We start from the raw sequence: 25,922 nt of genomic DNA, 5'->3' as shown, positions 1-25,922 counted from the left end.
TGCTGGAGAAAGTGGAAGGCAAAAGGAAGAGGGGCCGACCAAGGGCAAGATGGATGGATGGCATCCTTGAAGTGACTGGACTGACCTTGAGGGAGCTGGGGGTGGTAAGGGCCGACAGGGAGCTCTGGCGTGGGCTCGTCCATGAGGTCACGAAGAGTCGGAGACGACTGAACGAATGAACAACAACATGGTCTGGGGCCGATGTACCTGAGGGACCGCCTCACCCCCTACCAACCCCAGAGATCCCTCCATTCTGAGGACCAAGATCTATTGGAAATTCCCAGTGTCAAGACCTTGCGTCTAACAGCAACCAGACGCAGATCCTTCACAGCAGTGGCACCATCACTCTGGAATACTCTGCCACCTGAAGTCTGTGCCTTGCAGGACTTGTCAGCTTTCCACAGGGCATGTAAGACATACCTGTTTTGACAGGCTTTTAATGTTTGATATGGCTGTTTTTCAATTGTGTTACATTTTAGTCATTCTTGTAAGTCGCGTGGAAACCCATTCTCTTACTTCTTTACGTAAGTAAATAATAAAGGCCAGTCATCCATTGGGCTCCAAATACGCCCCAGGAAAGTGGCGGCATATAAGTTCGAACAATAAATAAATAAATAAATAACGATGTAGAATACAATATTCGATATAATAATCTATATAAATAAAAATAATAAAAATAAATTGTAAATAATAAATAATTACAATAATGTAGTATACGATAATCTATATAAATCAAGATCTAATGTTCATTTTTGGGATTAACATAACTCAAAAACCTTTGGACAAATTGACACCAAATTTGGACATTATACCCCTAACAGACCAATGAGTGACCATCACTCACAACCACGCCATCCCACCCCATAAACCAGCAGAAAGTACTTAAAAACCCAAAAGATCTAAATGACGAAAAGCTAAATGACGATACAGAAAAAGGGAAGGGAGGGGAGAAAGAGAGAAAGAGCGAAGGAAGGAAGGAGAGAAAGAAGAAGTTAAAAAAGGGGGGAAAGAAGGAAAGAGGTAGAGAAGGAAGGTGAGAAGGAAAAAAGAAAAGGGAAGAAAGGAAGGAAGGAAAGAAGGAGAGAAAGAGGGATGGAAGATTGGCCACAGCAATGCATGGCAGGGGACGGCTAGTGGGTAATAAAAACATAAGGGGAAAAAGAGGCTGGTGAGTGGGTTGGAAGGGGAAAGCCCTGGGCCTCTCTCTCTTTCCTCCCAAGGATCCCCTGGGTGGAGAATCAGATGACTACCAACCCCAGGTGAGTCCAGGCCTGGGCCTACTTCAGCCCTGCCTCCAGGTGTGTTGGGCTTCAGCCCCTCTTTGGCCCTTTGGAGAAGGAATGGGAAGAATGGGAGAAGGAGGAAGAGAAGGAGGAGAGAGATAGGCTAAGAAGAAGAAGAGAAGGAGGAGGTGGAGGAGGAGGAGGAAGGAGAGGCTGACAGAGCAAACTCCCCTCTCCCAGCCAGGCAAGGAAGGGTTAAGAGGAGAGAGTTTGGTTCCTAGAGGGACAGGAAAGGCAGGTCTAAGGAAGCCCACTTCCTCCCTGCCTCTCTAGGAACCACACTCCCTGCCCTTAACCCTTCCTTGCCCAGCGTTACACTGGAAGGAGGGGGAAAGAGCCTCTCTCCAAAGCCCTGCAACCAAAGGACTGAAGATGAAGGCAGAGATTGAGTCATGGAAGAACAATTCTGCACTCCTAGGATAGTCAGATACATTATTTCCCTGTCAAACCTTTGCTGCCCAGCCCCACTGAACATTAAAGGTAGTCAGTCCAAGAGAGAGAATTCAAAAGATCCTGAAGTGTCCATATGGGAGACCCCCTTCTCGCAACCCAGAATCAAATCTGTCTCTGCAAAGCTCCTGCACAGCTAAAGCCTAAAAATGTAACTGTTGCCAAAACTCCCAGGCTCAGCTAGCTTCTTGGGCTTTGCCTATTCAGTTAACATACACTCACCAACTGATTTTTATGTGCTAAAGCAACATCCAATGACTGATCAAGACCAAACTTAGCACACAGAGCCCCCATGACCCACTCTACATCTTGGTGCAGTGTGGAGGAGGACAGACCATGGATGATGGGACTTCAAGTACCTCCACTCCCTTCCCAAGATTGCTGCAACCCTCATCTAATGACCAATCTTGACCAAACTTGGCACACAGAGCCCCAATGACCCATTCTACATCCTGCTGCAGTTTTAGAGGAGGGTTGACCATGGATGATGGGACTTGCAGTACGTTTACTCACTTACTGAAACCACTACGACCCTAATCCAATGACTGATCAAGACCAAACTTAGCACACAGAGCCCCCATAACCCTCTCTCCATCCTGGTGCAGTTTGGAGGACAATGGACCACAGATGATGGGACTCACAGTACCTTCACTAACTTCCTGAGACCACTGCGAGCCATATAAATAACTGATAAAGACCATCCTTGATGTACAATTCCTTTCTCTAATAACCCGGGCAGCGCCGGGTCCCCAAGCTAGTAATAATAATAAATCTTATTTATACCCCGCCATCATCTCCCCAACGGGGACTCGTGGCGGCTTACATGAGGCCCTGCAACAATATCAACCCTGATAACCTGCTACTAGGAATAGCATTAAAATATTTTCCAAGATAGTTTGCTCAGTCCCTAGATGTGTGCAATGGACGGAGGCCTCGTTGGCAGAAGTAGGAGGCAAAGGCCTCTTGGGGAAGGCAGGGGAGCTAGTGCCTGCTCGCACTGCCTCTCCTGTGTGAACTCACCTGCCCACCTGCACTTTACCATATTGCACAAATGTGAGCCACACCCCAATTCTGGCAGGGTCATTTAGGCAAACAAGGTGCGCCTTTAATTCACATAAATACGGTCATCCCTTTACTGGTAATTCAATTTTCTCAAGCAATTGGAAGTGACTAATTGATAGTATATAATATAATTATAATATCATAATAGAGTCATGAAGGAAAAATTCTGTACTCATAGGATAGTCAGATATATTATTATAGGATAGTCAGATATATATATTATTTGCCGCCCAGCCCCACTGAACATTAAAGGTAATCAGTCAGTCCAAGAGAGAGAATTCAAGTGGTCCTCAAGTGTCCATGTGGGAGACCTCCTTCCCGTAACCCAGAATCAAATCTGTCTCTGCAAAGCTGCACAGCTAAAGCCTAAAAATGTAACTGTTGCCAAAACTCCCAGGCTCAGCTAGTTTCTTGGGTTTTGCCTATTCAGTTAACATACGCTCACCAACTGATTTTTACGTGCTAAAGCAACATATACTCCGCAACAATATCAACCCTGATAACCTGCTACTAGGAATAGCATTAAAATACTTTCCAAGATAGTTTGCTCAGTCCCTAGATGTGTGCAGTGGTTGGAGGCCTCGCCGGCGGAAGTAGGAGGCGGGCCTGGCTCTGGCGGTCCGGGAGCAGAGGAGGGCGAAGGCAAAGGCCTCTTGGGAAAGGCAGAGGAGCTAGTGCGTGCTCGCACTGTCTCTCCTGCGTGAACTCACCTGCCCACCTGCACTTTACCATATTGCACAAATGTGATCTGCACCCCAATTCTGGCGGGGTCATTTAGCCAAAAAAGGTTAGCTGTAGATTCACATAAATACGTAAATCAATAAAATTGATAAATCAATTTTATCAAGCAATTGGAACTGACTAATTGAGAAGCTTGTGTTGATTATACAAATACGGTTGTTTTTCTTACTCTACAGACAAACTTATTTATTTGGGAAGCTTCTGTATGGTCTTTCTCCAACGGACTCAAGGCGGTTTACACCAGCATTAACGCACACAATATAAAACAGAACCATTATAAACAGCCCAAACTGGAACGCAAGTCCTTCTTTGCAGGACATTAAAATAATCAGTTAAATAGGTCAAAACTGTCTAAAACTTCCTCTATGGAGATCGACACTATGGAGCGCTATATATATCCTAGGCTTCTGTGAAGTTCAATGGAAAGCTATTATTCTCTTAATATAAGATCTAGGGACAAAATAGATCAAATTTGCATAGACTATAATAAAATAAATGATATATATCATTTATCAAGATTGGTCCTCGCTCTCCTCCCAAGAAGTAAGCATCTCCTGATTTCTGGCTGCACTCTGCATCTGCAGTCATCTTTGCACCTAGAAATACAAAGTCTGTCACTGCCTCCACGTTTTCTCCCTCTATTTCCCAGTTGTCAATCATTGAAATCGGATGTTTACCCACAAAGGATAAACAGGAAAGCCAGTCCAGTCCCATGGTGATGCCCGTGACCAGAGAAGCCAAAGAGTTCTCCACAACAGTCCCAAGTCAAGCAAAGCAAAATACCTGAACAGAGTTCAAAACCAAAAATGGAAATTGTCTAAGAAATGCGTCCAAAGTCAAGCCAAGTACTACTTGAAGGCAAGGGAATCACACATGTTCATCGGAAAATGTGGAATGTATAGTCTACAGGACCAGAATGTCCAAACCTGAAATTTCTCTATTGCAATTCATTTTATTACTTTTGTCCCAGCTCTTTGGATATTTTTGCTCTTTTATGAATCCTCTGGTGACTCACAAGATATGAACTCTGAGTAAAACATTTCCCACACTCCTGGCACTGGTATGGCTTCTCTCCTGTGTGGAGTGTTTTGTGCCTCACCAAGTGTGAACTCCTAGCAAAACATTTCCCACACTCATGGCACTGGAATGGCTTCTCCCCTGTGTGGAGTCTCCTGTGCCTCGCCAAGCTTGAACTGTCAGCAAAACATTTCCCACACTCCTGGCATTGGTATGGCTTCTCTCCTGTGTGGAGTCTATTATGGGTTACCAAGGCTGAACTGGAAGCAAAGTATTTCCCACATTCATTGCATTTGTATGGTTTCTCTCCTGTGTGGAGTGTTTTGTGCCTCACCAAGTGTGAACTCTGAACAAAACATTTCCCACACTGCTGGCATTGGTATGGCTTCTCTCCTGTGTGGAGTCTTTTGTGGCTCACCAAGGCTGGACTCCTAGCAAAACATTTCCCACACTCCTGGCATTGGTACGGCTTCTCCCCTGTGTGGAGTCTTCTGTGCCTCACCAAGCCTGAACTATCAGCAAAACATTTCCCACACTCCTGGCACTGGTATGGCTTCTCTCCTGTGTGGAGTCTATTGTGGCTCACCAAGGCTGAACTGAAAGCAAAACATTTCCCACACTCCTGGCATTGGTATGGTTTCTCTCCTGTGTGGAGTCTATTGTGGCTCACCAAGCCTGAACTCTGAGAAAAACATTTCCCACACTCCTGGCATTGGTATGGCTTCTCTCCTGTGTGGACTCTTTTGTGGTTCACCAAGGCTGAACTCTCAGCAAAACATTTTCCACACTCCTGGCACTGGTATGGCTTCTCTCCTGTGTGGAGTCTTTTGTGCCTCACCAAGCGTAAACTATCAGCAAAATATTTCCCACACTCCTGGCATTGGTAAGGCTTCTCTCCTGTGTGGAGTGTTTTGTGCCACAACAATTGTGAATTCTGAGCAAAACATTCCCCACACTCCTGGCATTGGCATTGCTTCTCTCCATATACACTGCATTTGTATGCCCTTTCTCTGGCAGATCCTCCGTCTTCATGTTGCCTTTGCTGGTGTCTAGGAAGTCCCCCATTGAGTCCCAAATGCTTCCTGTGTTTGGTATATACATTACTCTTCTTCCAGTTATCTGCTGCGAAGAAAAAAAGACAGAAACAATAATTCCTCAGCATGAGTGATTAAGAGTCTATGATATAAACACTGTCCTCTCTCCAGCCCTTGTTCACTAGGGACTGAGACTGTTTGACTGCCTGGCGCCTCTAAGGGCGAGCTGAGTAACATATGTTCCAGAGCATACCTGTTCCTCAGCCCAGCATGTTTTTTTTTTTATTCTGCATCCTTCTCACTTTTCCCTTCACATTGAAATCCTTGCCTTTTTCTCTAGCTAAACCTTTCCCTTGCTACTACCCATTCCACAATCATTCCCTTCTTTTCCTTTCTCTCCCCCAACCTCCAGTTCTCTCTCCCAATGTGACTGTAAACAAAAAATCCAGAGCCCCAATCATTCACAAGCACAGAACATAGAACACATTATGTTGCAGGTCACCATCTTGCAAATGACTTGGGCTAGGAACAGTTTGTGTGCTGGGAGAGGCAGCATACAAAGAGAGCCTGGCCTTCAGACATGCAGAGGCTAGACTGCCTGGCTGGGAGGAAAAACAAGTCTGAATATGACCCCGATATATAGCTGCGTCTGTGTATGTGAATCCATGAGAAGTGTTCTCCGGACCCAGTCTCCAGCCAATCAATCTGGGTGATGGATCCTAATAGATTTCCAGGGAGCTTGAGTTACTGGGAAGAATCATGTCAGGAGACATCAAGCACAAGTCAGCTTTTGAAAAACCACTCTTTCCCATCATTTTCCAGACTCCTTTTGGCTTCAGGCAGGCAGTGGCTTCCCAAGCCGTCCAAGGGCACACAGGATGCAAAACCAGATGAAGGCAGGAGAGGTTTGCTGGGATACGTTTTGAATATTTGCTCCCTTCCTCCCTGCCTCCTTCCTGCCTCTCTCTCTCACACACACACTCACAGAGATAGAGAGAGAGAGGGTTTGAATGATCTGGGGTGATCACTCTTGAGAGGTTTTCCAGGGGCCCAGCTGCTTGTGAGGGATTCTAGTGTAATTATAGAATCATAGAATCAAAGAGTTGGAAGAGACCTCATGGGCCATCCAGTCCAACCCCATTCTGCCAAGAAGCAGGAATATTGCATTCAAAGCACCCCTGACAGATGGCCATCCAGCCTCTGTTTAAAAGCTTCCAAAGAAGGAGCCTCCACCACACTCCAGGGCAGAGAGTTCCACTGCTGAACGGCTCTCACAGTCAGGAAGTTCTTCCTCGTGTTCAGATGGAATCTCCTCTCTTGTAGTTTGAAGCCACTGTTCCTTGTCCTAATCTCCATGAAAGCAGTAAACAAGCTTGCTCCCTCCTCCCTGTGGCTTCCTCTCAAATATTTATACATGGCTATCATATCTCCTCTCATCCTTCTCTTCTTCAGGCTAAACATGCCCAGTTCCTTAAGCTGCTCCTCATAGGGTTTGTTCTCCAGACCCTTGATCATTTTAGTCGCCCTCCTCTGGACACATTCCAGCTTGTCAATACCTCTCTTCAATTGTGGTGCCCAGAATTGGACACAATATTCCAGGTGTGGTCTAACCAAAGTGGAATAGAGGGGTAGCATGACTTCCCTAGATCTAGACACTATGCTCCTATTGATGCAGGCCAAAATCCCATTGGCTTTTTTTGCTGCCACATGACATTGTTGGCACATGTTTAACTTTTCGTCCATGAGGACTCCAAGATCTTTTTCACACGTATTGCTCTCGAGCCAGGCATTTTCCCCATTCTGTTATCTTTGCATTTTGTTTTTCCTGCCAAAGTGGAGTATCTTGCATTTGTCCCTGTTGAACTTCATTTTGTTAGTTTTGGCCCATCTCTCTAATCTGTCAAGATCGTTTTGAATCCTGCTCCTGTCCTCTGGAGTATTGGCTATCTCTCCCAATTTGGTGTTGTCTGAAAACTTGATGATCCTGCCTTCTAACCCTTCATCTAAGTCATTAATAAAGATGTAGAACAGGACCGGGCCCAGGACAGAACCCTGCAGCACTCCACTTGTCACTTCTTTCCAGGATGAAGAGGACTTGGACTTGTCTCCAGTTATGGAGGTCTTCCCACTGGAGTCCGAATTGGTGCCAACCTCGTTGTGACTCAGGCACCAAATCAAGAGAAAGAAGAGAGGGGGAGAGAAAGAAAAAGAAGGGAACTCTCAGAGATTGCGATGATTTAGGATACTGTTCCTACTAGGGAGCTGCTGATTGGGATCCTTCATATTGAAATAGAAATCCCCACCCGTGGGGGAGCCTTACCAAGGGAGTCCACAATCCCATGAATCTCCTCCATGATCTGCATGTGCAAGACTTTCTGATCAGGACTCAGGAGAACCCACTCCTCTGGGGAGAAATGGACAGACATGTCTTCAAAGGCGATTGGGCCCTGGTGGAAAAAGAAAACATTTCCTTGTCATATAAGTCATATAAGGGTGTTGGAGAAAAGTTCTGAGAGTGCCTTGGACTGCGAGAAGATCCAACCAGTCCATCCTCCAGGAAATAAAGCCCGACTGCTCATTGGAGGGAAGGATACTAGAGACAAAGTTGAAGTACTTTGGCCACATCAGGAGGAGACAGAAAAGCCTGGAGAAGACAATGATGCTGGGGAAAGTGGAAGGCAAAAGGAAGAGGGGCCGACCAAGGGCAAGATGGATGGATGGCATCCTTGAAGTGACTGGACTGACCTTGAGGGAGCTGGGGGTGGTGACGGCCGACAGGGAGCTCTGGCGTGGGCTGGTCCATGAGGTCACGAAGAGTCGGAGACGACTAAACGAATGAACAACAACAATAAGGGCTATCAAGAAAAATAATTATAATAAACTTTTTTAAGGAGATTTGCATTCCTCTTGCTTGATTGAAAGCGAAAGGGCTAAGGCCTCCATGCCATAGTTTAAGCCTTGTGGAGACGTCCGGTTTGTCACAGTCACAAATATTTCTCAAATGATATTTAGAATCAGAAATGGAATCTCAACATGTTCCAACTTTTATTGTGTTGCCCAGAATGGGACATAGTGTTATTTCAGGTGAGGTCTCACCAAAGCAGAAAGAAGATCACTGTGACTTCCCATGGTTGTAATGGAGGCCATGAAGTCCTGAACCACTCCCGACAGGGCAGTCTCAGCATGGATGTTGAAGTCTCCCAGGCACTATTAACCGCGGAGAGACCAAGGCCAACCCCGAGAGCAACCCCGGCTAGCTCAGGAAGGGAGATGGTTGAGCCAACCCTATGTTTGCTCTTCTTTCCTTCTTCTACTGACAAAACCAAATCATAGAATCAAAGAATCAAAGAGTTGGAAGAGACCTCATGGGCCATCCAGTCCAACCCCCTGCCAAGAAGCAGGAATATTGCATTCAAATCACCCCTGACAGATGGCCATCCAGCTCCTGTTTAAAAGCTTCCAAAGAAGGAGCCTCCACCACACTCCGGGGCAGAGAGTTCCACTGCTGAACGGCTCTCACCGTCAGGAAGTTCTTCCTCATGTTCAGATGGAATCTCCTCTCCTGTAGTTTGTAGTTTCCATTGCGTCCTAGTCTCCAAGGAAGCAGAAAGCAAACTTGCTCCCTCCTCCCTGTGGCTTCCTCTCACATATTTATACATGGCTATCATATCTCCTCTCAGCCTTCTCTTCTTCAGGCTAAACATGCCCAGCTCCTTAAGCCGCTCCTCATAGGGCTTGTTCTCCAGACCCTTGATCATTTGAGTCGCCCTCCTCTGGACACATTCCAGCTTGTCAATATCTCTCTTGAATTGTGGTGCCCAGAATTGGACACAATATTCCAGGTGTGGTCTAACCAGAGCAGAATAGAGGGGTAGCATGACTTCCCTAGATCTAGACACTATGCTCCTCTTGATGCAGGCCAAAATCCCATTGGCTTTTTTTGCCGCCACATCACATTGTTGGCTCATGTTTAACTTGTTGTCCACGAGGACTCCAAGATCTTTGTCACACGTACTGCTCTCGAGCCAGGCATTGTCCCCCATTCTAATAACCCCCTTTTATTTTTTTCAACCTCTCTGGCAAGCCTGAGCTCATTTTCTGCTGTAACTTGTTAGGCCTTTTCCCAACTTATGCTGGTTAGTTGTTTGAACTCTTCTTGTACACGTCCCTTTGAAATTTTAGCTCACCTGGAAGATCTTTAGACATTTATTCTAGTTTCTTTAGATTTCTTTTATTTATTTTCCTCCTTGTTGGCACTGTTTAAAATTGTGCCTTCTGTATCTCACTTTTAAGAAATTCACATTCAATCTTTTCTGTTTCAAGAGATGTTTGATGATTAAGCCTGGAAGAAATGACCCCCAGGCATCTCCCTTCCTCCTCTCCCAGGAATCCTTCTGCTTACCTGATTCAGTTCCCCTCCATCACAAAGGGGAATAAACCACTGCGGATTTGCCAACAACATCATTTCAGCACCTAGGAGAGAGAACAAGGGGTGGAAAGCTGATCACATAGACATGTCTCAGAGGTGACAATTACAGTCCTAAAAAGAAGCCTATGAGAAATGAACTCCAGTCCAAGAATAGGTAACATTTTCGAGTTTAGGAATTTTTATCTCAACCAGTGCAGTGAATAGGTTGGAGTGAAACTAGTACTGGGCTTGGTATTGCGATTGACTAAATATATTGTTTGTTGTCTGTCTCCAAGGCCAAATGATCCTGCATGTCCATGTTCTCAACCTCAAACTGATTGTGAATGTGCTACAATTCCCCTGAAGGGGAATGCTCACTGGCATAAACCACCAAAACTCCCAGAAGGTTTCCTTCTTACCCTGCAAGGCTTCAGCCTCATCTCCTTCCTGCTTGAACTCCTTTCGCTGGAGGCTCTGGGTGGTGTTTGAGTGAGATTTCTCTGATTCAGAGAGATCAGGGTGGACTTTAATGTAGTTATTTGGGGCCTGAAAAAACACACAGAATTCCATAAACAGAACAGAGAAAGAATAGAAAAGGATTTTCCCCCAAAATGTGCAGAAACTGCATTCTGAAATTGGCCATATTCCACCTCCCATCAATTTCAATGTGATAACTGGGATCAACAAATCTGACCTGAGATGCAAGTGACTTTACAGTGGATATGGAGGTAAGAGCAGGAGGGGCAGAGCAGGTGGGAAAAGAGGCCGAGGGAACAGAGTCCAGCTTCTCCCTCACATCACTCCCATCTTGGAAGAAAGGCAGAATGTATGTTTATCCATCACTCACAAGGTGAGTGAAGCCAAGAGGAAATGCTCCCACCTGTCCTTCCTGCTTCTCGTCCTCTGCCCGACTCAGGAGGAAGCCTTCCGCCAGGGCCACCGCCTGGGAAGAGGTCTCTGCCCCACACTCTCGGACCCAGCTCCCCATCTCTGGGGGCAGGATGCTCAGGAACTGCTCCAGGATCACCAGGTCCAGCATCTCCGCCTTGGTGTGTTGCTCTGGCTTCAGCCACTGGCGGCAGAGAGAGTGGAGGCGGCTGCAAACCTCTCTGGGTCCCTCACCCTCTCGGAAGGAGGAATGCCTGAAGCGCTGGCACTGTGTGTGCGCATCCAGGAACGTCTGTGTAGTTCCCTCCCAGGATTGCTCACTGCTCTGACAGACCCTGCCTGCTTCAGGTCCAGGTGAGTTGGGTCTCTCCATGTTGAAGCCACTCTAATGAAGAATGCAACTGTATCCAAGATGCTTTCCCTCCCTTTTCTTGCAACTCAACAGGTTCTACTTCAAAATTCTCAGCCAACAGTCACATTTCCTCTGTGAAAGAAAAGCAGAATTTGACAACAGGTTTCGGGAGGATTTTTCTTGAAGAGCAAAACAAACAAACAAACAAACAAAAACAAAACATAAAACAAGCCCTGTATTTATTTCAGCACCAGGAGTTTCCACAACTGAGAACACCTAAGAGAAAATATCTAGGTTGTTGTAGTTTTTTTCGGGCTGTATGGCCATGGTCTAGAGGCATTCTCTCCTGACGTTTTGCCTGCATCTATGGCAAGCATCCTCACTACCACCATTGCTTTCCATAGATGCAGGCGAAACGTCAGGAGAGAATGCCTCTAGACCATGGCCATACAGCCCGAAAAAACCTACAACAACCTAGTGATTCCGGCCATGAAAACCTTCGACAATACAGAAAATATCTATCTTATAAACAACTACTAGAAAAAGGAAGTCTGCAGAAAGTAAAAGCCCATCAAGAGCAAGCTTGTTTTCTGCTTCCCTGGAGACTAAGACACGGAACAATGGCTTCAAACTACAATAGACTCGCCATCCCCTGCCACACGTTGCTGTGGCCCAGTCTGGTGACCTGGAAAATAAAATAATGAGAAAGTGTTGCTTTCTAATGTATGTAATTTCTTTCTGCTTGTGGGTAAACAGTATTTCTTGCTGTTTCTTTGTCAGTGTGGATGTGGAGAGTGTCTGGTTTGCCTGCTCTGGAACATGCAACATATCATTGTCCTTCTTTAGGGGTCCCTTTCACACCTATGATACTATATTTCTGTGTGTATGAATCATATCTATATATCTATATCTATGGCTGGATGGCTCTTTGTCAGGAGGGCTTTGTTTACATTTTCTTGCCCTGGTGAAGGGAGTTGGACTGGATGGCCTTAAGTATGTTCTGTTGGTCATGGGGGTTCTGTGTGGGAAGTTTAGCCCAATTCTGTCGTTGGTGGGGTTCAGAATGCTCTTTGATTGCAATAATAATAATAATAATACTTTATTTATACCCTGCTACCATCTCCCAAGAGACTCGGTGCGACTTACATGGGGCTGAGCCCACAATACATCAATACAAGCAATAACAAGCAAAATACAAATACTAATACAAAGCAATTAAAATAAATCTCATACACCAATAGCATAAACATTGAACAATAGCACAAAACACATTTAAAATCTATGGCTGGGCCAAATGTAATTAAAGTTAAATGTAGGTGAACTGTAAATCCCAGTAACTCCCAAATGTCAAGGTCTGTTTTCCCCTAACTCTACCAGTGTGCACATTTGGGCATATGGAATATTGGTGCCAAGTTTGGTTCAGATCCATCATTGTTTGAGTCCACAGTGCTCTCTGTATATAGGTGAACTATAACTCCAAAACTCAAGGTCAATCCCCACCAAACCGTTTCCTGTCTTTTATGTCGGTCAAGAGAGTCCTGTGTGCCACATTTGGTATGATTCCATCATTGGTGGAGTTCAGAAGGCTCTTTGATTGTAGGTGAACTATAAATCCCAGTAACTACAACTCCCAAATATCAAGGTCTATTTCCCCCAAACTCCACCTGTGTTCATACTTGGACATATGGAATATTGGTGCGGTGTTTGGTGCAGATCCATCAGTGTTTGAGTCCACAGTGCTCTCTGGATGTAGGTGAACTACAACTCCCTAACTCAAGGTCAATCCCCACCAAACCGTTTCCCGTCTTTTATGTCAGTCAAGGGAGTCCTGTGTGCCACATTTGGTATGATTCCATCATTGGTGGAATTATTTATTATTTATTTACATCACTTATATCCCGCCCATATCAGCCCGCAGGCGACTCAGGGCGGCCCGCAGGCGACTCAGAATGCTCTTTGATTGTAGGTGAACTATAAATCCCAGTAACTACAACTCCCAGATATCAAGGTCTATTTTCCCCAAACTCCACCTGTGTTCATACTTGGACATATGGAATATTTGTGCCAAGTTTGGTGCAGATCCATCATTGTTTGAGTCCACAGTGCTCTCTGGATGTAGGTGAACTACAACTCCCTAACTCAAGGTCAATGCCCACCAAACCCTTCTAGTGTTTTCTGTTGGTCATGGGAATCCTGTGTGCCACATTTGGTATGATTCCATCATTGGTGGAGTCCAGAATGCTCTTTGATTGTAGGTGAACTATAAATCCCAGTAACTACAACTCCCAAATATCAAAGTCTATGTCCCCCAAACTCCACCTGTGTTCATACTTGGACATATGGAATATTGGTGCCAAGTTTGGTGCAGATCCATCATTGCTTGAGTCCACAGTGCTCTCTGGATGTAGGTGAACTACAACTCTCAAGGTCAATGCCCACCAAACCTTTCTAGTGTTTTCTGTTGGTCAAGGGATTCCTGTGTGCCACATTTGGTATGATTCCATCATTGGTGGAGTTATTTATTATTTATTTACATCACTTATATCCCGCCCATATCAGCCCGCAGGCGACTCAGAATGCTCTTTGATTGTAGGTGAACTATAAATCCCAGTAACTACAACTCCCAAATATCAAGGTCTATTTCCTCCAAACCCCACCTGTGTTCATACTTGGACATATGGAATATTGGTGCCAAGTTTGGTGCAGATCCATCATTGATTGAGTCCACAGTGCTCTCTGGATGTAGGTGAACTACAACTCCCAAACTCAAGGTCAATGCTCACCAAACCCTTCCAATGTTTTCTATTGGTCAAGGGAGTCCTGTATGCCACATTTGGTATGATTCCATCATTGGTGGAGTCCAGAATGCTCTTTGATTGTAGGTGAACTATAAATCCCAGTAACTACAACTCCCAAATATCAAGGTCTATTTCCTCCAAACCCCACCTGTGTTCATACTTGGACATATGGAATATTGGTGCCAAGTTTGGTGCAGATCCATCATTGATTGAGTCCACAGTGCTCTCTGGATGTAGGTGAACTACAACTCCCAAACTCAAGGTCAATGCTCACCAAACCCTTCCAATGTTTTCTATTGGTCAAGGGAGTCCTGTATGCCACATTTGGTATGATTCCATCATTGGTGGAGTCCAGAATGCTCTTTGATTGTAGGTGAACTATAAATCCCAGCAACTACAACTCCCAAATGACAAAATCCAAATAAATGTTGAGTTTAAAACTGTGTGCACATGCACACACAAACACACATGGTGAGTGTGTTAAAAGGCCAACTTTGGCCCTCCCTCCAGGTGTTTTTGGCTCAAGCCCCTCTTTGGCCCTTTGGAGAAGGTCTAGGAAGAAGACTCACCGGAAGGAGAGGAAGAAGAAGGAGGAGAAGAGGAGGAGGAGGAAGGAGAGACCAGAGGGGCCAACTTCCCTCTCCCAGCCAGGCAAGGAAGGGTGAAGGGGAGGGAGTGTGGTTCCTAGAGGGACAGGAAAGGCAGGTATAAGGAGGCCCACTTCCTGCCTCTCTGGGAACCACACTCCCTCCCCTTAACCCTTCCTTGCCCAGCCTTTCTGGGAAAGAGCCTTTCTCCAAAGCCATGGATCAGTCTCACCCTGAGACCAACAGAAAACACAGTATTTTCTGGGTTGCTGTAGGGTTTTTCGGGCTATATGGCCATGTTCTAGAGGCATTCTCTCCTGATGCTTCACCTGCATCTATGGCAAGCATCCTCAAAGGTAGTGAGCTCTGTTGGAACTAGGAAAGAGGGTTTATATATCTGTGGAAGGACCAGGGTGGGACAAAGGACTCTTGTCTGCTGGAGCTAGGTGTGAATGTTTCAACTGACCACCTTGATTAGCATTTGATAGCCTTAAAGTGCCTGGAGAAAACTTTTGTTGAGATGTGATTAGATGTCCCTGATTGTATGTTGCACACCTGGAGGGAGGGACAAAGTGGGCCCAGGCCTCATTCACTCACAGGTTGGCCTTCTGCACACTCATTGTGTGTGTGTGTGTGTTTAGGCAGTTATAAAATATCTAAATTGCTATCAAACCTGCTGCCATGTTTTGAGCTTCTTCCTAAAGGAGAGGGGGGATGGAGCTGACCTAATTTCACCCTCATTTCCATAGGCAGGGGGGCCACCACCGAGAGAGCCCTGTCTGGAGGCTGGAGAAGCAGAGGCCCCAGTGAAAGGAGGGCCCAGTATTACGTGGCTCTGAAATAAATAAATAAATGGCTTGTTGGGTTGCTGTACGATTTTTCGGGCTATATGGCTATGGTCTAGAGGCATTCTCTCCTGACGTTTCGCCTGCATCTATGGCAAGCATCCTCAGAGGTAGTGAGGTCTGTTGGAACTAGGAAAAAGGGTTTATATATCTGTGGAATGACCAGGGTGGGACAAAAGACTCTTGTCTGCTGGAGCTAGGTGTGAATAGGTTCTTGTGGGTTTTTTCGGGCTATATGGCCATGTTCTAGAGGCATTTCTCCTGACGTTTCGCCTGCATCTATGGCAAGCATCCTCGGAGGTAGTGAGGTCTGTTGGAACTAGCCAAAAGGGTTTATATATCTGTGGAATGACCAGGGTGGGACAAAGGACTCTTGTCTGCTGGAGCTAGGTGTGAATGTTTCAACTGACCACCTTGATTAGCATTTGATGGCCTGGCAGTGCCTGGAGCAAACTTTTGTTGAGAGGTGATTAGATGTCCCTGATTGTTTTCCCTCTGCTGTTTTAATTTTAGAGTTTTTAAATACTGGTAGCCAGATTTTGTTCATCTTCATGGTTTCCTCCTTTCTGTTGAAATTGTCCCCATGCTTGTGGATTTCAATGGCTTCTCTGTGTGGTCTGACATGGTGGTTGTGAGAGTGGTCCAGCATTTCTGTGTTCTCAAATAATATGCAAGTCTACATAGGGACCGAGGAGCCCCCGGTGGCGCAGTGGGTTAAAGCACTGAGCTGCTGAACTTGTTGATCAAAAGGTCGCAGGTTCGATTCCGGGGAGCGGCGTGAGCTTCCGCTGTCAGCCCTAGCTTCTGCCAACCTAGCAGTTTGAAAACATGCAAATGTGAGTAGATCAATAGGTACCGCTCCGGCGGGAAGGTAACGGCGCTCCATGCAGTCATGCCAGCCACATGACCTTGGAGGTGTCTATGGACAACGCTGGCTCTTCCGCTTAGAAACGGAGATGAGCACCACACTCCAGAGTCAGACATGACTGGACTTAATGTCAGGGAACTACCTTTACCTTTTACATAGGGACCAGCAAACGCAGCCGCATTGCCCACACACGAATCAAGGAACATGAAAGGCACTGCAGACTACTTCAACCAGAGAAGTCAGCCATAGCAGAGCACCTGAGGAACCAACCTGGACACAGCATATTATTTGAGAACACAGAAATGCTGGACCACACCAACAACCACCACGTCAGACTACACAGAGAAGCCATTGAAATCCACAAGAAGCATGTGGACAATTTCAACAGAAAGGAGGAGACCATGAAAATGAACAAAATCTGGCTACCAGTATTAAAAAACTCTAAAATGACAACAGCAAAACAGCAGAGAGGAAACAACCAGGCACATCTTAACACCTCTCAACAAAAAATTTTCCCAGGCTCAGGCAGGCCTTCAAATGCTAATGAAGGTGGTCAGCTGAAACATTCACACCTAGCTCCAGCAGAGAAGAGCTCTTTGCCCCACCCCAGTCATTCCACAGATATATAAACCCATTTTCCTAGTTGCAACAGACCTCACTGCCTCTGAGGATGCATGGGGACCCCCAAATGCAGCATTGCCCAAACATGAATCAAGAAACATGAAAGGCACTGCAGACTACTTCAACCAGAGAAGTCAGCCATAGCAGAGCACCTGATGAACCAACCCAGATACCGCATATTATTTGAGAACAGCTGCTGATTAAACTGCTGTGCTATAACCGGCCTAATGTTGTATATCATTGATTTTGCTTTAGAGTGAGAATTTGATCTATTTTGCAAAATTTAAGTCTCTGGATGTTATATTAAGGAAATAATAATATCCTTTAATTGAACTGCACAGGATAACAACAACAACAACAACTATACCTCTATCTCTTGTCTGTCTTGTCATTGTATATTTGGCATTGAATGTTTGCCGTATATCGTGTTCTGTGATTCGACCTGAGTCTCCTTTGGGGTGAGGAGGCCAAAATTAAATAATGTAAATAAGTAAATAAATTATAGAACAACAACAAGATTCATGATTTTTAATTTAATGTGGATTAAAAGTGTTTGTGCCAGGAGCAGGGAAACAGACAGTAAATTCTAGCTGCAAATACAGTTTGCACATCAAGGGAAATAACAGGGTAATCAACTTTTCCTTTGGCTTGGTAAAGGAGCTGCAACCGAAGCCCAGAGGAACAATTGATGGTTTATTTTTAAAATAAGTGACATAACAATCATATTTAACCCTCTGAAGGTGTCACAAAGTTGTGACAAAATGAAAATCATGCGTAGTTCACGTTTGACCAACCCACACACTGACTTGCCAGAGGAAAAAAAAATAAGCCACACAGATGAACAGCAAAGAACAAGTAGCTTACTCTTCGTAGTTCAGAACAACATATTTACAATCATGTGATCAGTTCTATCGACTCACATAATGTCCTTTTATGAGAGATTTAAAATGGTCTTTCTTTGTCCATGTGGAGAATCTTCCAGCAGCTTATGAAGCAAGAGCACATTTCAAAACTGTTTCCCTGTGCTTCTCTCTCTATACTCTATGCAAGCACCTGCATAACTAATCCTAAAAAATGTAACAGTATCCAAAAGTCCCAGGCTCAGCCATCTCCCTGGGTGTTGCCCAGCCAAACAGATTAGGGCATCTTATTTTACAGTTGACACACATACACACTAACCGATTTCTTTACATGCTCCAACAAAAGGGAACTTGCTTTCTGCTGTTCCAAAAAAGAGGACCTCAACTAAGGAATTCAAAGGACAAAAAGTGGACTCTACCAAATCTTAGGCAGTATTTCTCAGACAATCCGGTCTGAAATTGGATGTTTACCCACAAAGGGAGAACCGAGGAAAGACAGTCCAGTCCCATGGTGATGCCTGTGACCAGAGAAGCAAAAGAGTTTGCAAAAATAGTCCCAAATCAAGCAAAGAAAAAAAAACCTGCACAAAATTTGAAACCAAGACATGAATTGTCTAAGAAATCAGTCCAAAGTCAAGCAAAGTGTTACTGAAAGCAAGGAAATCACACGGGTTCATCAGAAAATGTTAAGTGTATAGTCTATAACACCAGAATGTCTATAACCTGCAATTTCCCTGTTGCAATTCATTTTTTTACTCTTGTCCCAGCTCTCTAAATGTTTCTTCTCTTCTATGGATTCTCTGGTGGCTCACAAGGGATGAGTTCTGAGTAAAACATTTCCCACACTCCTGGCATTGGTATGGCTTCTCTCCTGTGTGGATGCTCTGGTGTCTCAGAAGTGATGTCTTGTAAGGATAACATTTCCCACACTCCTGGCATTGATATGGTTTCTCTCCTGTGTGGAGTCTTTTGTGCCTCACCAATTGTGAACTGGAAGCAAAACATTTCCCACACTCCTGGCAGTTGTATAGCTTCTCTCCTGTATGGAGTCTTTTGTGCCTCACCAAGTCTGAACTGGAAGTAAAACATTTCTCACACTCCTGGCATTGGTATGGCTTCTCTCCTGTGTGGAGTCTTCTGTGCTCCACCAATGGTGATCTGCGAGCAAAGCATTTCCCACATTCCTGGCATTGGTATGGCTTCTCTCCTGTATGGAGCCTTTTGTGCCTCACCAAGTCTGAACCGGAAACAAAACATATCCCACACTCCTGGCATTGGTATGGCTTCTCTCCTGTGTGGAGTCTTTTGTGCTTCACTAAGTGTGAACCATCAGCAAAACATTTCCCACATATCTGGCATTGGTAAGGCTTCTCTCCTGTGTGGATTCTTTTGTGCTTCACCAATGGCGAACTATCAGCAAAACATTTCCCACACTCCTGGCATTGGTATGGCTTTTCTCCTGTGTGTTGTCTTTTGTGTCTCACCAAGTCTGAACTGTAAGTAAAACATTTACCACACTCCTGGCATTGGTAAGGCTTCTCTCCTGTGTGGAGCTGTTTGTGCCTCAATAAGAGTGAACTGCGAGCAAAACATCTCCCACACTCCTGACACTGGTATGGCTTCTCCCCTGTGTGGAGTCTTTTGTGCCTCACCAAGTTTGAACTGTAAGCAAAACTTTTCCCACACTCCTGGCATTGGTATCGTTTCTCACCTGTGTGGAATATTTTCTGGCTCACCAATGGTGAACTATCAGCAAAACATTTCTCCCACTCCTGGCATTTGTATGAATTGTCTCTTGTGTGTGATCTCTGAGCAAAACATTTTTCACACACCTGCCATTGGTGTGGCGTCTCTGATGTCTGAAGACTTGTGTACCTCACCAAAGCTGAACTGTAAGTAAAACACTCCCCACACTCCTGGCATATGTATGATTCTTGTCCTGTGTGGAATCCTTCATGTTCTACCAAGTGTGGACTCTGGAGAAAAGGTTTTCCACACTCCTGGCTTATGACATTCTCAGTTCCTTTAAAGATTTCTTGTTGGCTCAGCTGTGGCAAGTTGTAATTAATAACACAGTTTGCTGATTCTTTCAATTCAAGATAGCCTTCCCTAGCATGGAGTGTCTTGTGAAGCACAAGTTCCATATTTTGGGCAAAACACTGCCCACAAACATTGCATTTGTAGGGCCTTTCTCTGGCAGAACCTCCGTCTTCACTGTGGGTTTGCTGGTGACTAGGGAGGCCCCCGTTGTGGCCAAAATGCTTACTGTGTTTGGTGTATACACTGCTCTCCTTCCATTTATCTGCTGTGAAGAAGAAGGACAGAAACAATCATTCCTCAGCGTGAGTGATAAGGAGTCTAAAGATATAAACAATGTCCTCTCTCCACCCCTTGTTCAGCAAGGATTGACACTGTTTCACTGCCAGGAGCCTCTAAAGGTGAGCTGAGTAACATATGTTTCAGAGCATACCTGTTCCTCAGCCCAGCATGTTTTTTTAATTCTGTCTCCTTCTCTCTTTTCCCTTCACATTCAAATCCTTCCCTTTTTCTCTAGCTAAACCTTTCCCTTGCTACTACCCATTTCACAATCATTCCCTTCTTTTCCTTTCTCTCCCCCAACCTCCAGTTCTCTCTCCCCATGTGACTGTAAACAAAAAACCACAAGCTGCAATCATTCACAAGCACAGAACATAGAACACATTATGTTGCAGGTCACCATCTTGCTAATGACTGAGGCTAGGGACAGTTTGCATGCTGGGAGAGGCAGCGTCCAAATAGAGCCTGGCCTTCAGACATGCAGAGGAGGCTAGACTGCCTGGCTGGGAGGAAAATCAAGGCTGAATATGAGCTCAATAAAAAGACGTATAGCAGCATCTGTGTACGTGAAGCCAGCGGATTCAAATCCTTCCCTTTTTCTCCTTGATGATCCACTCTCCAGCCAATCAATCTGGGCAATGGCTCTTAATAGATTTCCAGGGAGCCCGAGTTACTGGGAAGAAGCATGTCAGCTGACATCAAGAGCATGTCAGCTTTTGCAAAACCACTCTTTCCCATCATTTTCCAGACCCCTTTTGGCTTCAGGCACGCAGTGGCTTTCCAAGCTGTCCAAGGGCGCACAGGATGTAAAACCAGATGGTTCAAAATGTGTGCCTGAAGTCAGGAGAGGTTTGCTGGGTTACTTTTTGAATATTTATTTCCCTTTCCACGCCCCCCTCCCTGCCTCCCCCTCATACACACCCACCCACAGCGGTTTGTTTAGACCACATCTGGAATATTGTGTCCAATTCTGAGCACCACAATTCAAGAGAGATATTGACAAGCTGGAATGTGTCCAGAGGAGGACGACTAAAATGATCAAGGGTCTGGAGAACAAGCCCTATGAGGAGCGGCTTAAGGAGCTGGGCATGTTTAGCCTGAAGAAGAGAAGGATGATAGGCATGTATAAATATGTGAGAGGAAGCCACAGGGAGGAGGGCGCAAGCTTGTTTTCTGCTGCCCTGGAGACTAGGACGCGGAACAATGGCTTCAAACTACAAGAAAGGAGATTCCATCTGAACACGAGGAAGAACTTCTGACTGTGAGAGCCGTTCAGCAGTGGAACTCTCTGCCCCAGAGTGTGGTGGAGGCTCCTTCTATGGAGGCTCTTAAGTAGAGGCTGGATGGCCATCTGTCAGGGGTGATTTGAATGCAATATTCCTGCTTCTTGGCAGAATGGGGTTGGACTGGATGGCCCATGAGGTCTCTTCCAACTATTTGATTCTATGATTCTAGCGAGGGAGAGAGATAGTATGACTGATCTGGGGTGATCACTCTTGAGAGGTTTTCCAGGGAGCCCTGTAGCTGTGATGTATTATAGTGTACTTGGACTTCTCTCCAGTTATGAAGGGCTTTGCTTTGGAGTCCAAAATGGTGCTCAGGCACCAAGTCAATATTACTCTTATGTCATATACAGTATTTCTTACATAAGCCCTACCTTGAGAACTCTCAGAGATTGGGATGATTTAGGATTCTGCTCCCACTAGGAAACTCCTGACTGGGATTCTGCATTTTGAAATAGAAATTCCCATCAGTGAGGGAGCCTTACCAAGAGAGTCCACCATCCCACGAATCTCCTCCATTACTTGCGCGTGCAAGGCTTTCTGATCAGGGCTCAGGAGAGCCCACTCCTCCGGGGAGAAATGGACAGCCACGTCCTCAAAGGTGATTGGGCCCTGGTGGGAAAAGAAAACAAATCCTTCTCACATAAGGGACACCTCACAACTGCCTCCTTTAGGCAAGTTGGAACTTTGCCTTCATCCAAGAAGGCACTGACCACCCACTTCACCCATTCTACCAGTCCCCCTTTGGCCTTTTTGATCAGTCAGGAAGGACAAGGACCTAGAATTCATGTGGCAGCTAAGCTATCCACATCCTCAGGCTGCACATCCTCAGGCTTTAAATTTCTCTTACTCCCCCTCATCCACCCACCCCGCTTTGTTGGCACTCTTTGCAATTGTGCCTTCAGTATCTCGCTTTGAAGAAACTCCCATTCAATCTTTTCTGTTTCAAGAGATATTTGATGATTAATGACCCCCTCCCCCCAGGCAGCTCAATTCCTCCTCTCCCAGGAATTCTTCTGCTTACCTGATTCACTCCCACTCCATCACAAAAGGGAAGAAATGGTGGATTCGGCAACAACATCATTCCAGCCCCTGAGAGAGAGAGAGGAAGGCGTGAAAAGCTGATAACATAAGTATGTCTCAGAGGTGACAATCACACTCCTATAAAGAAATCTATGTGGAAATGACCCTATGAACACAGGAGCATTCTCCAGCCCAGGAATAGGTAACATTTTGGAGTTTAGTTTAGGAGATTTTATCTCAATCAGTGCTGTGAATAGGTTGGATTGAAATGAGTCCTGGGCTTGGTATTTCAACTGACTAAAGTTACTGTTTGTTTGTCTTCCAGGTCAGTTTCAGGGCTCATCTTAGCGTTAAGGCCCATTTGTATATTATCCTTGTATATTATCTTGTACATTATCTTGTATATTATCCTCTCATTCATCTAACATATCTTAGTTCTGTTCACTCTTTTCTTTTATTTCCTCCTCCCATCCCATACCCATACCACAATTTCCATTATAACTCTAACTTCATCCATGAGCTCAGCTTTTCCTATTTCCTATCTCTATACAATATTTACATTGGCTTCAATGCTTTTTATCCATCCCATACTTATATACTCATCTCAAGGCCAAATGATCCTGCCTGTGTATGGTCTCACTCTCAAACTGATTGTGGACGTGCTACAATTTCCCCAAAAGGGAATTTACACTAGCATTAAACACCAAAACTCCCAGAAGGGTTCCCTCTTACCCTGCAAGGCCACAGCTTCATTGAGTTCCTTCTGCTGGAGACTCTGGGTGGTGTCTGAATGAGATTTCTCTGATGCAGATACATCAGGGTGGACGTCAATGCAGTTATTTTGGACCTGGAAGAGCACAAAGAATTCTACAAGTAATACAGAGAAAGAATAGAAAATGATTTTTTTCCCCCAAATGTGCAGAAACTGCATTCTGAGATTGGCCATACTCCCTCTCCCTTTCAATGTAATATCTGGGGGTTAACAAACGTTAGGAGAGGAGCAACTGAGCTTACAGTGGATATGGAGGTGAGAGCAGGAGGGGCAGAGCAGGAGGGAAAAGAGGCAGAGGGAGCAGAGTCTGCCTTCTGTCTCACATCGGTCCCATCTTGGAAGAAGGGCAGGATGTACGTTTAATCTCTCCATCAGTCCCAAGGTGAGTGAAGCCAAGAGGAAATGCTTTCACCTGTCCCTCCTGCTTCTCGTCCTCTTCCATCACATTCAATGTAATATCTGGGGTCAACATATTTAAGGTGGATATGGAGGTGAGAGCAGGAGGGGCAGAGCAGGTGGGAAAAGAGGCCGAGGGAGAAGAGTCCGGCTTCTCCCTCACATTGGTCCCATCTTGGAAGCAAGGTAGGACATACGTTCAATCTCTACATCAGTACCAAGGTGAGGGAAGCCAAGAGGCAATGCTCTCACCTGTCCTTCCCGCTTCTTGTCCTCTGCCCGACTCAGGAGGAAGCCTTCCGCCAGGGCCACCGCCTGGGAAGAGGTCTCTGCCCCACACTCTTGGACCCAGCTCCCCATCTTTGGGGGCAGGATGCTCAGGAACTTCTCCAGGTTCATCATCTCCGCCTTGGTGTGTTGCTCTGGCTTCAGCCACTGGCGGCAGAGATCATGGAAACGGCTGCAAACCTCCCTGGGTCCCTCACCCTGTTGGAAGGAGGACTGCCTGAAGCGCTGGCGCTGTGTGTCTGAGCTATAAAGGCCCACACTCAGGAAGTTATGTGTTATTTTTTCCCAGGATGCTCCACTGCTCCCAGGTGCTGCTTCAGGTCCAGGTGAGTTGGGTCTCTCCATGCTGGAACCACTCTTTTATGAAGAAGCCAAGTGGGTCCGAGACGCTCTTCCTCCCTCTTCTCTCTACCGAACAGGCTCGACTCCGAAATTCTCAGCCAACAATCAGATTTCCTCTGTGAAAGAAAGGCAGAATTAGACAACAATTAGAATTAGACAACAGGCTCCGGGAGGCTTTTACTTGGAGAGTGAATCTAAGGCTTCTCTTCCCCGCTCCATCCCTTTTCTCGGTGACATGTATATAGTCCTAATATCCTGATGGGGGCTCTGCCTCCCTCCTCCTCCCCATCTATGTTCTCCTTTTTCCTTTGTGTGAAAAACATCTTTTCCTTTGAAATGGGAAATAAAAACTCAAGGGGAAAAAGAGGCCGGTGAGTGGGTTGGAAGGGGAAAGCCCTGGGCCTCTCTCTCTCTCTGCCTGCCTCTCTCTCCTCCCAAGGAATCCAAAAAGGTGGGAGAAGCAGATGACTACCAACCCCAGGTTAGTCCAGGCCTAGGCCTACTTCGGCCCTCCCTCCAGGTGTGTTGGGCTTCAGCCCCTCTTTGGCCCTTTGGAGAAGGAATGGGAAGAAGGGTCACCAGAAGGAGGAAGAGAAGGAGGAGGAGGAGGAGAGAGATAGGCTAAGAGGAGGAGGAGGAGGAAGGAGAGGCTGACAGAGCCAACTCCCCTCTCCCAGCCAGGCAAGGAAGGGTTAAGAGGAGAGAGTTTGGTTCCTAGAGGGACAGGAAATTCGTGTCTAAGGAGGCCCACTTCCTCCCTGCCTCTCTGGGAACGACACTCCCTCCCCTTAACCCTTCCTTGCCCAGAGTGACACTGGAAGGAGGGGGAAAGAGCATCTCTCCAAAGCCCTGGAACCAGAGGACTCAAGATGAAGGCAGAGATAGTCATGGAAGAAGTATTCTGTGTTCATAGGATAGTTAGTTAGATGTATTCTCTCCCTGCTAGAGTTACACTCTCCCAGAGTTACTATTTATCATGTCAGGAGTGAACCAAACAGTTGCATTGCATTAATAAAGAACACAAACAAACAAACAAAACACAAAGTTTGCAAATTTGGTAGTTGATTAAATGTCCTTTGACCAGTCTCTGGCCACTTGGAGTGCCTCTGGTGTTGCTGCAAGAAGGTCCTCCATTGTGCATGTGGCAGGGCTCAGGTTGCATTGCAGCAGGTGGTCTGTGGTTTGCTCTTCTCCGCACTCGCATGTCGTGGATTCCACTTTGTGGCCCCATTTCTTGAGGTTGGCTCTGCATCTCGTGGTGCCAGAGCGCAGTCTGTTCAGCGCCTTCCAAGTCGCCCAGTCTTCTGTGTGTCCAGGAGGGAGTCTCTCATTGGGTATCAGCCATTGGTTGAGGTTCTGGGTTTGAGCCTGCCACTTTTGGACTCTCGCTTGCTGAGGTGTTCCAGTGAGTGTCTCTGTAGATCTAAGAAAACTATTTCTTGATTTAAGTCGTTGACGTGCTGGCTGATACCCAAACAAGGGATGAGCTGGAGATGTCTCTGCCTTGGTCCTTTCACTATTGGCTGCTACTTCCCGACGGATGTCAGGTGGTGCAATACTGACTAGACAGTGTAATTTCTCCAGTGGTGTAGAGCGCACACACCCCGTGATAATGCGACATGTCTTTTTAAGACATGGTTGGAGAAGTGACAAACCACACAGTCATAGAATCAAAGAGTTGGAAGAGA

General features: G+C 45.8%; 2 protein-coding genes across 17 annotated transcripts in view; one reads left to right on the top strand and one right to left on the bottom strand.

Annotated features, from left to right (window-relative positions):
• The window catches only part of LOC132765774 (zinc finger protein 850-like), a 1,095,673-nt gene that overhangs the window by 764,494 nt on the left and 305,257 nt on the right, over nt 1-25,922 (top strand). The gene's annotated exons all lie outside the window — the stretch shown is intronic.
• Nucleotides 1-25,922, bottom strand: part of LOC132766016 (zinc finger protein 208-like) — a 151,722-nt gene that overhangs the window by 93,480 nt on the left and 32,320 nt on the right. For 2 of the 16 annotated variants that reach the window (XM_067465087.1, XM_067465085.1), the window contains exons 1-2: nt 24,711-24,938; nt 23,857-24,350 (exon numbers count right to left, since the gene is read on the bottom strand). The exons of 5 other annotated variants lie outside the window; for them this stretch is intronic. In XM_067465087.1, the coding sequence (XP_067321188.1) occupies nt 23,857-24,237 (381 nt within the window). In that variant the 5' untranslated portion in view covers nt 24,238-24,350; nt 24,711-24,938. Of the gene's footprint in view, nt 1-1,254; nt 1,476-4,468; nt 5,676-7,907; nt 8,035-9,989; nt 10,061-10,414; nt 10,542-10,875; nt 11,368-14,602; nt 14,719-23,856; nt 24,351-24,710; nt 24,939-25,922 lie in introns of those variants that run through there. 9 more of the 16 variants (XM_067465088.1, XM_067465094.1, XM_067465112.1 and 6 more) reach the window with 8 other exon arrangements.

Source organism: Anolis sagrei, chromosome 2 (genome assembly GCF_037176765.1).
Source record: "Anolis sagrei isolate rAnoSag1 chromosome 2, rAnoSag1.mat, whole genome shotgun sequence".
Lineage (NCBI taxonomy): Eukaryota > Metazoa > Chordata > Lepidosauria > Squamata > Dactyloidae > Anolis > Anolis sagrei.
Note: the sequence above shows the minus strand (reverse complement) of the source record. Positions and strands in the feature narration are given on the sequence as shown.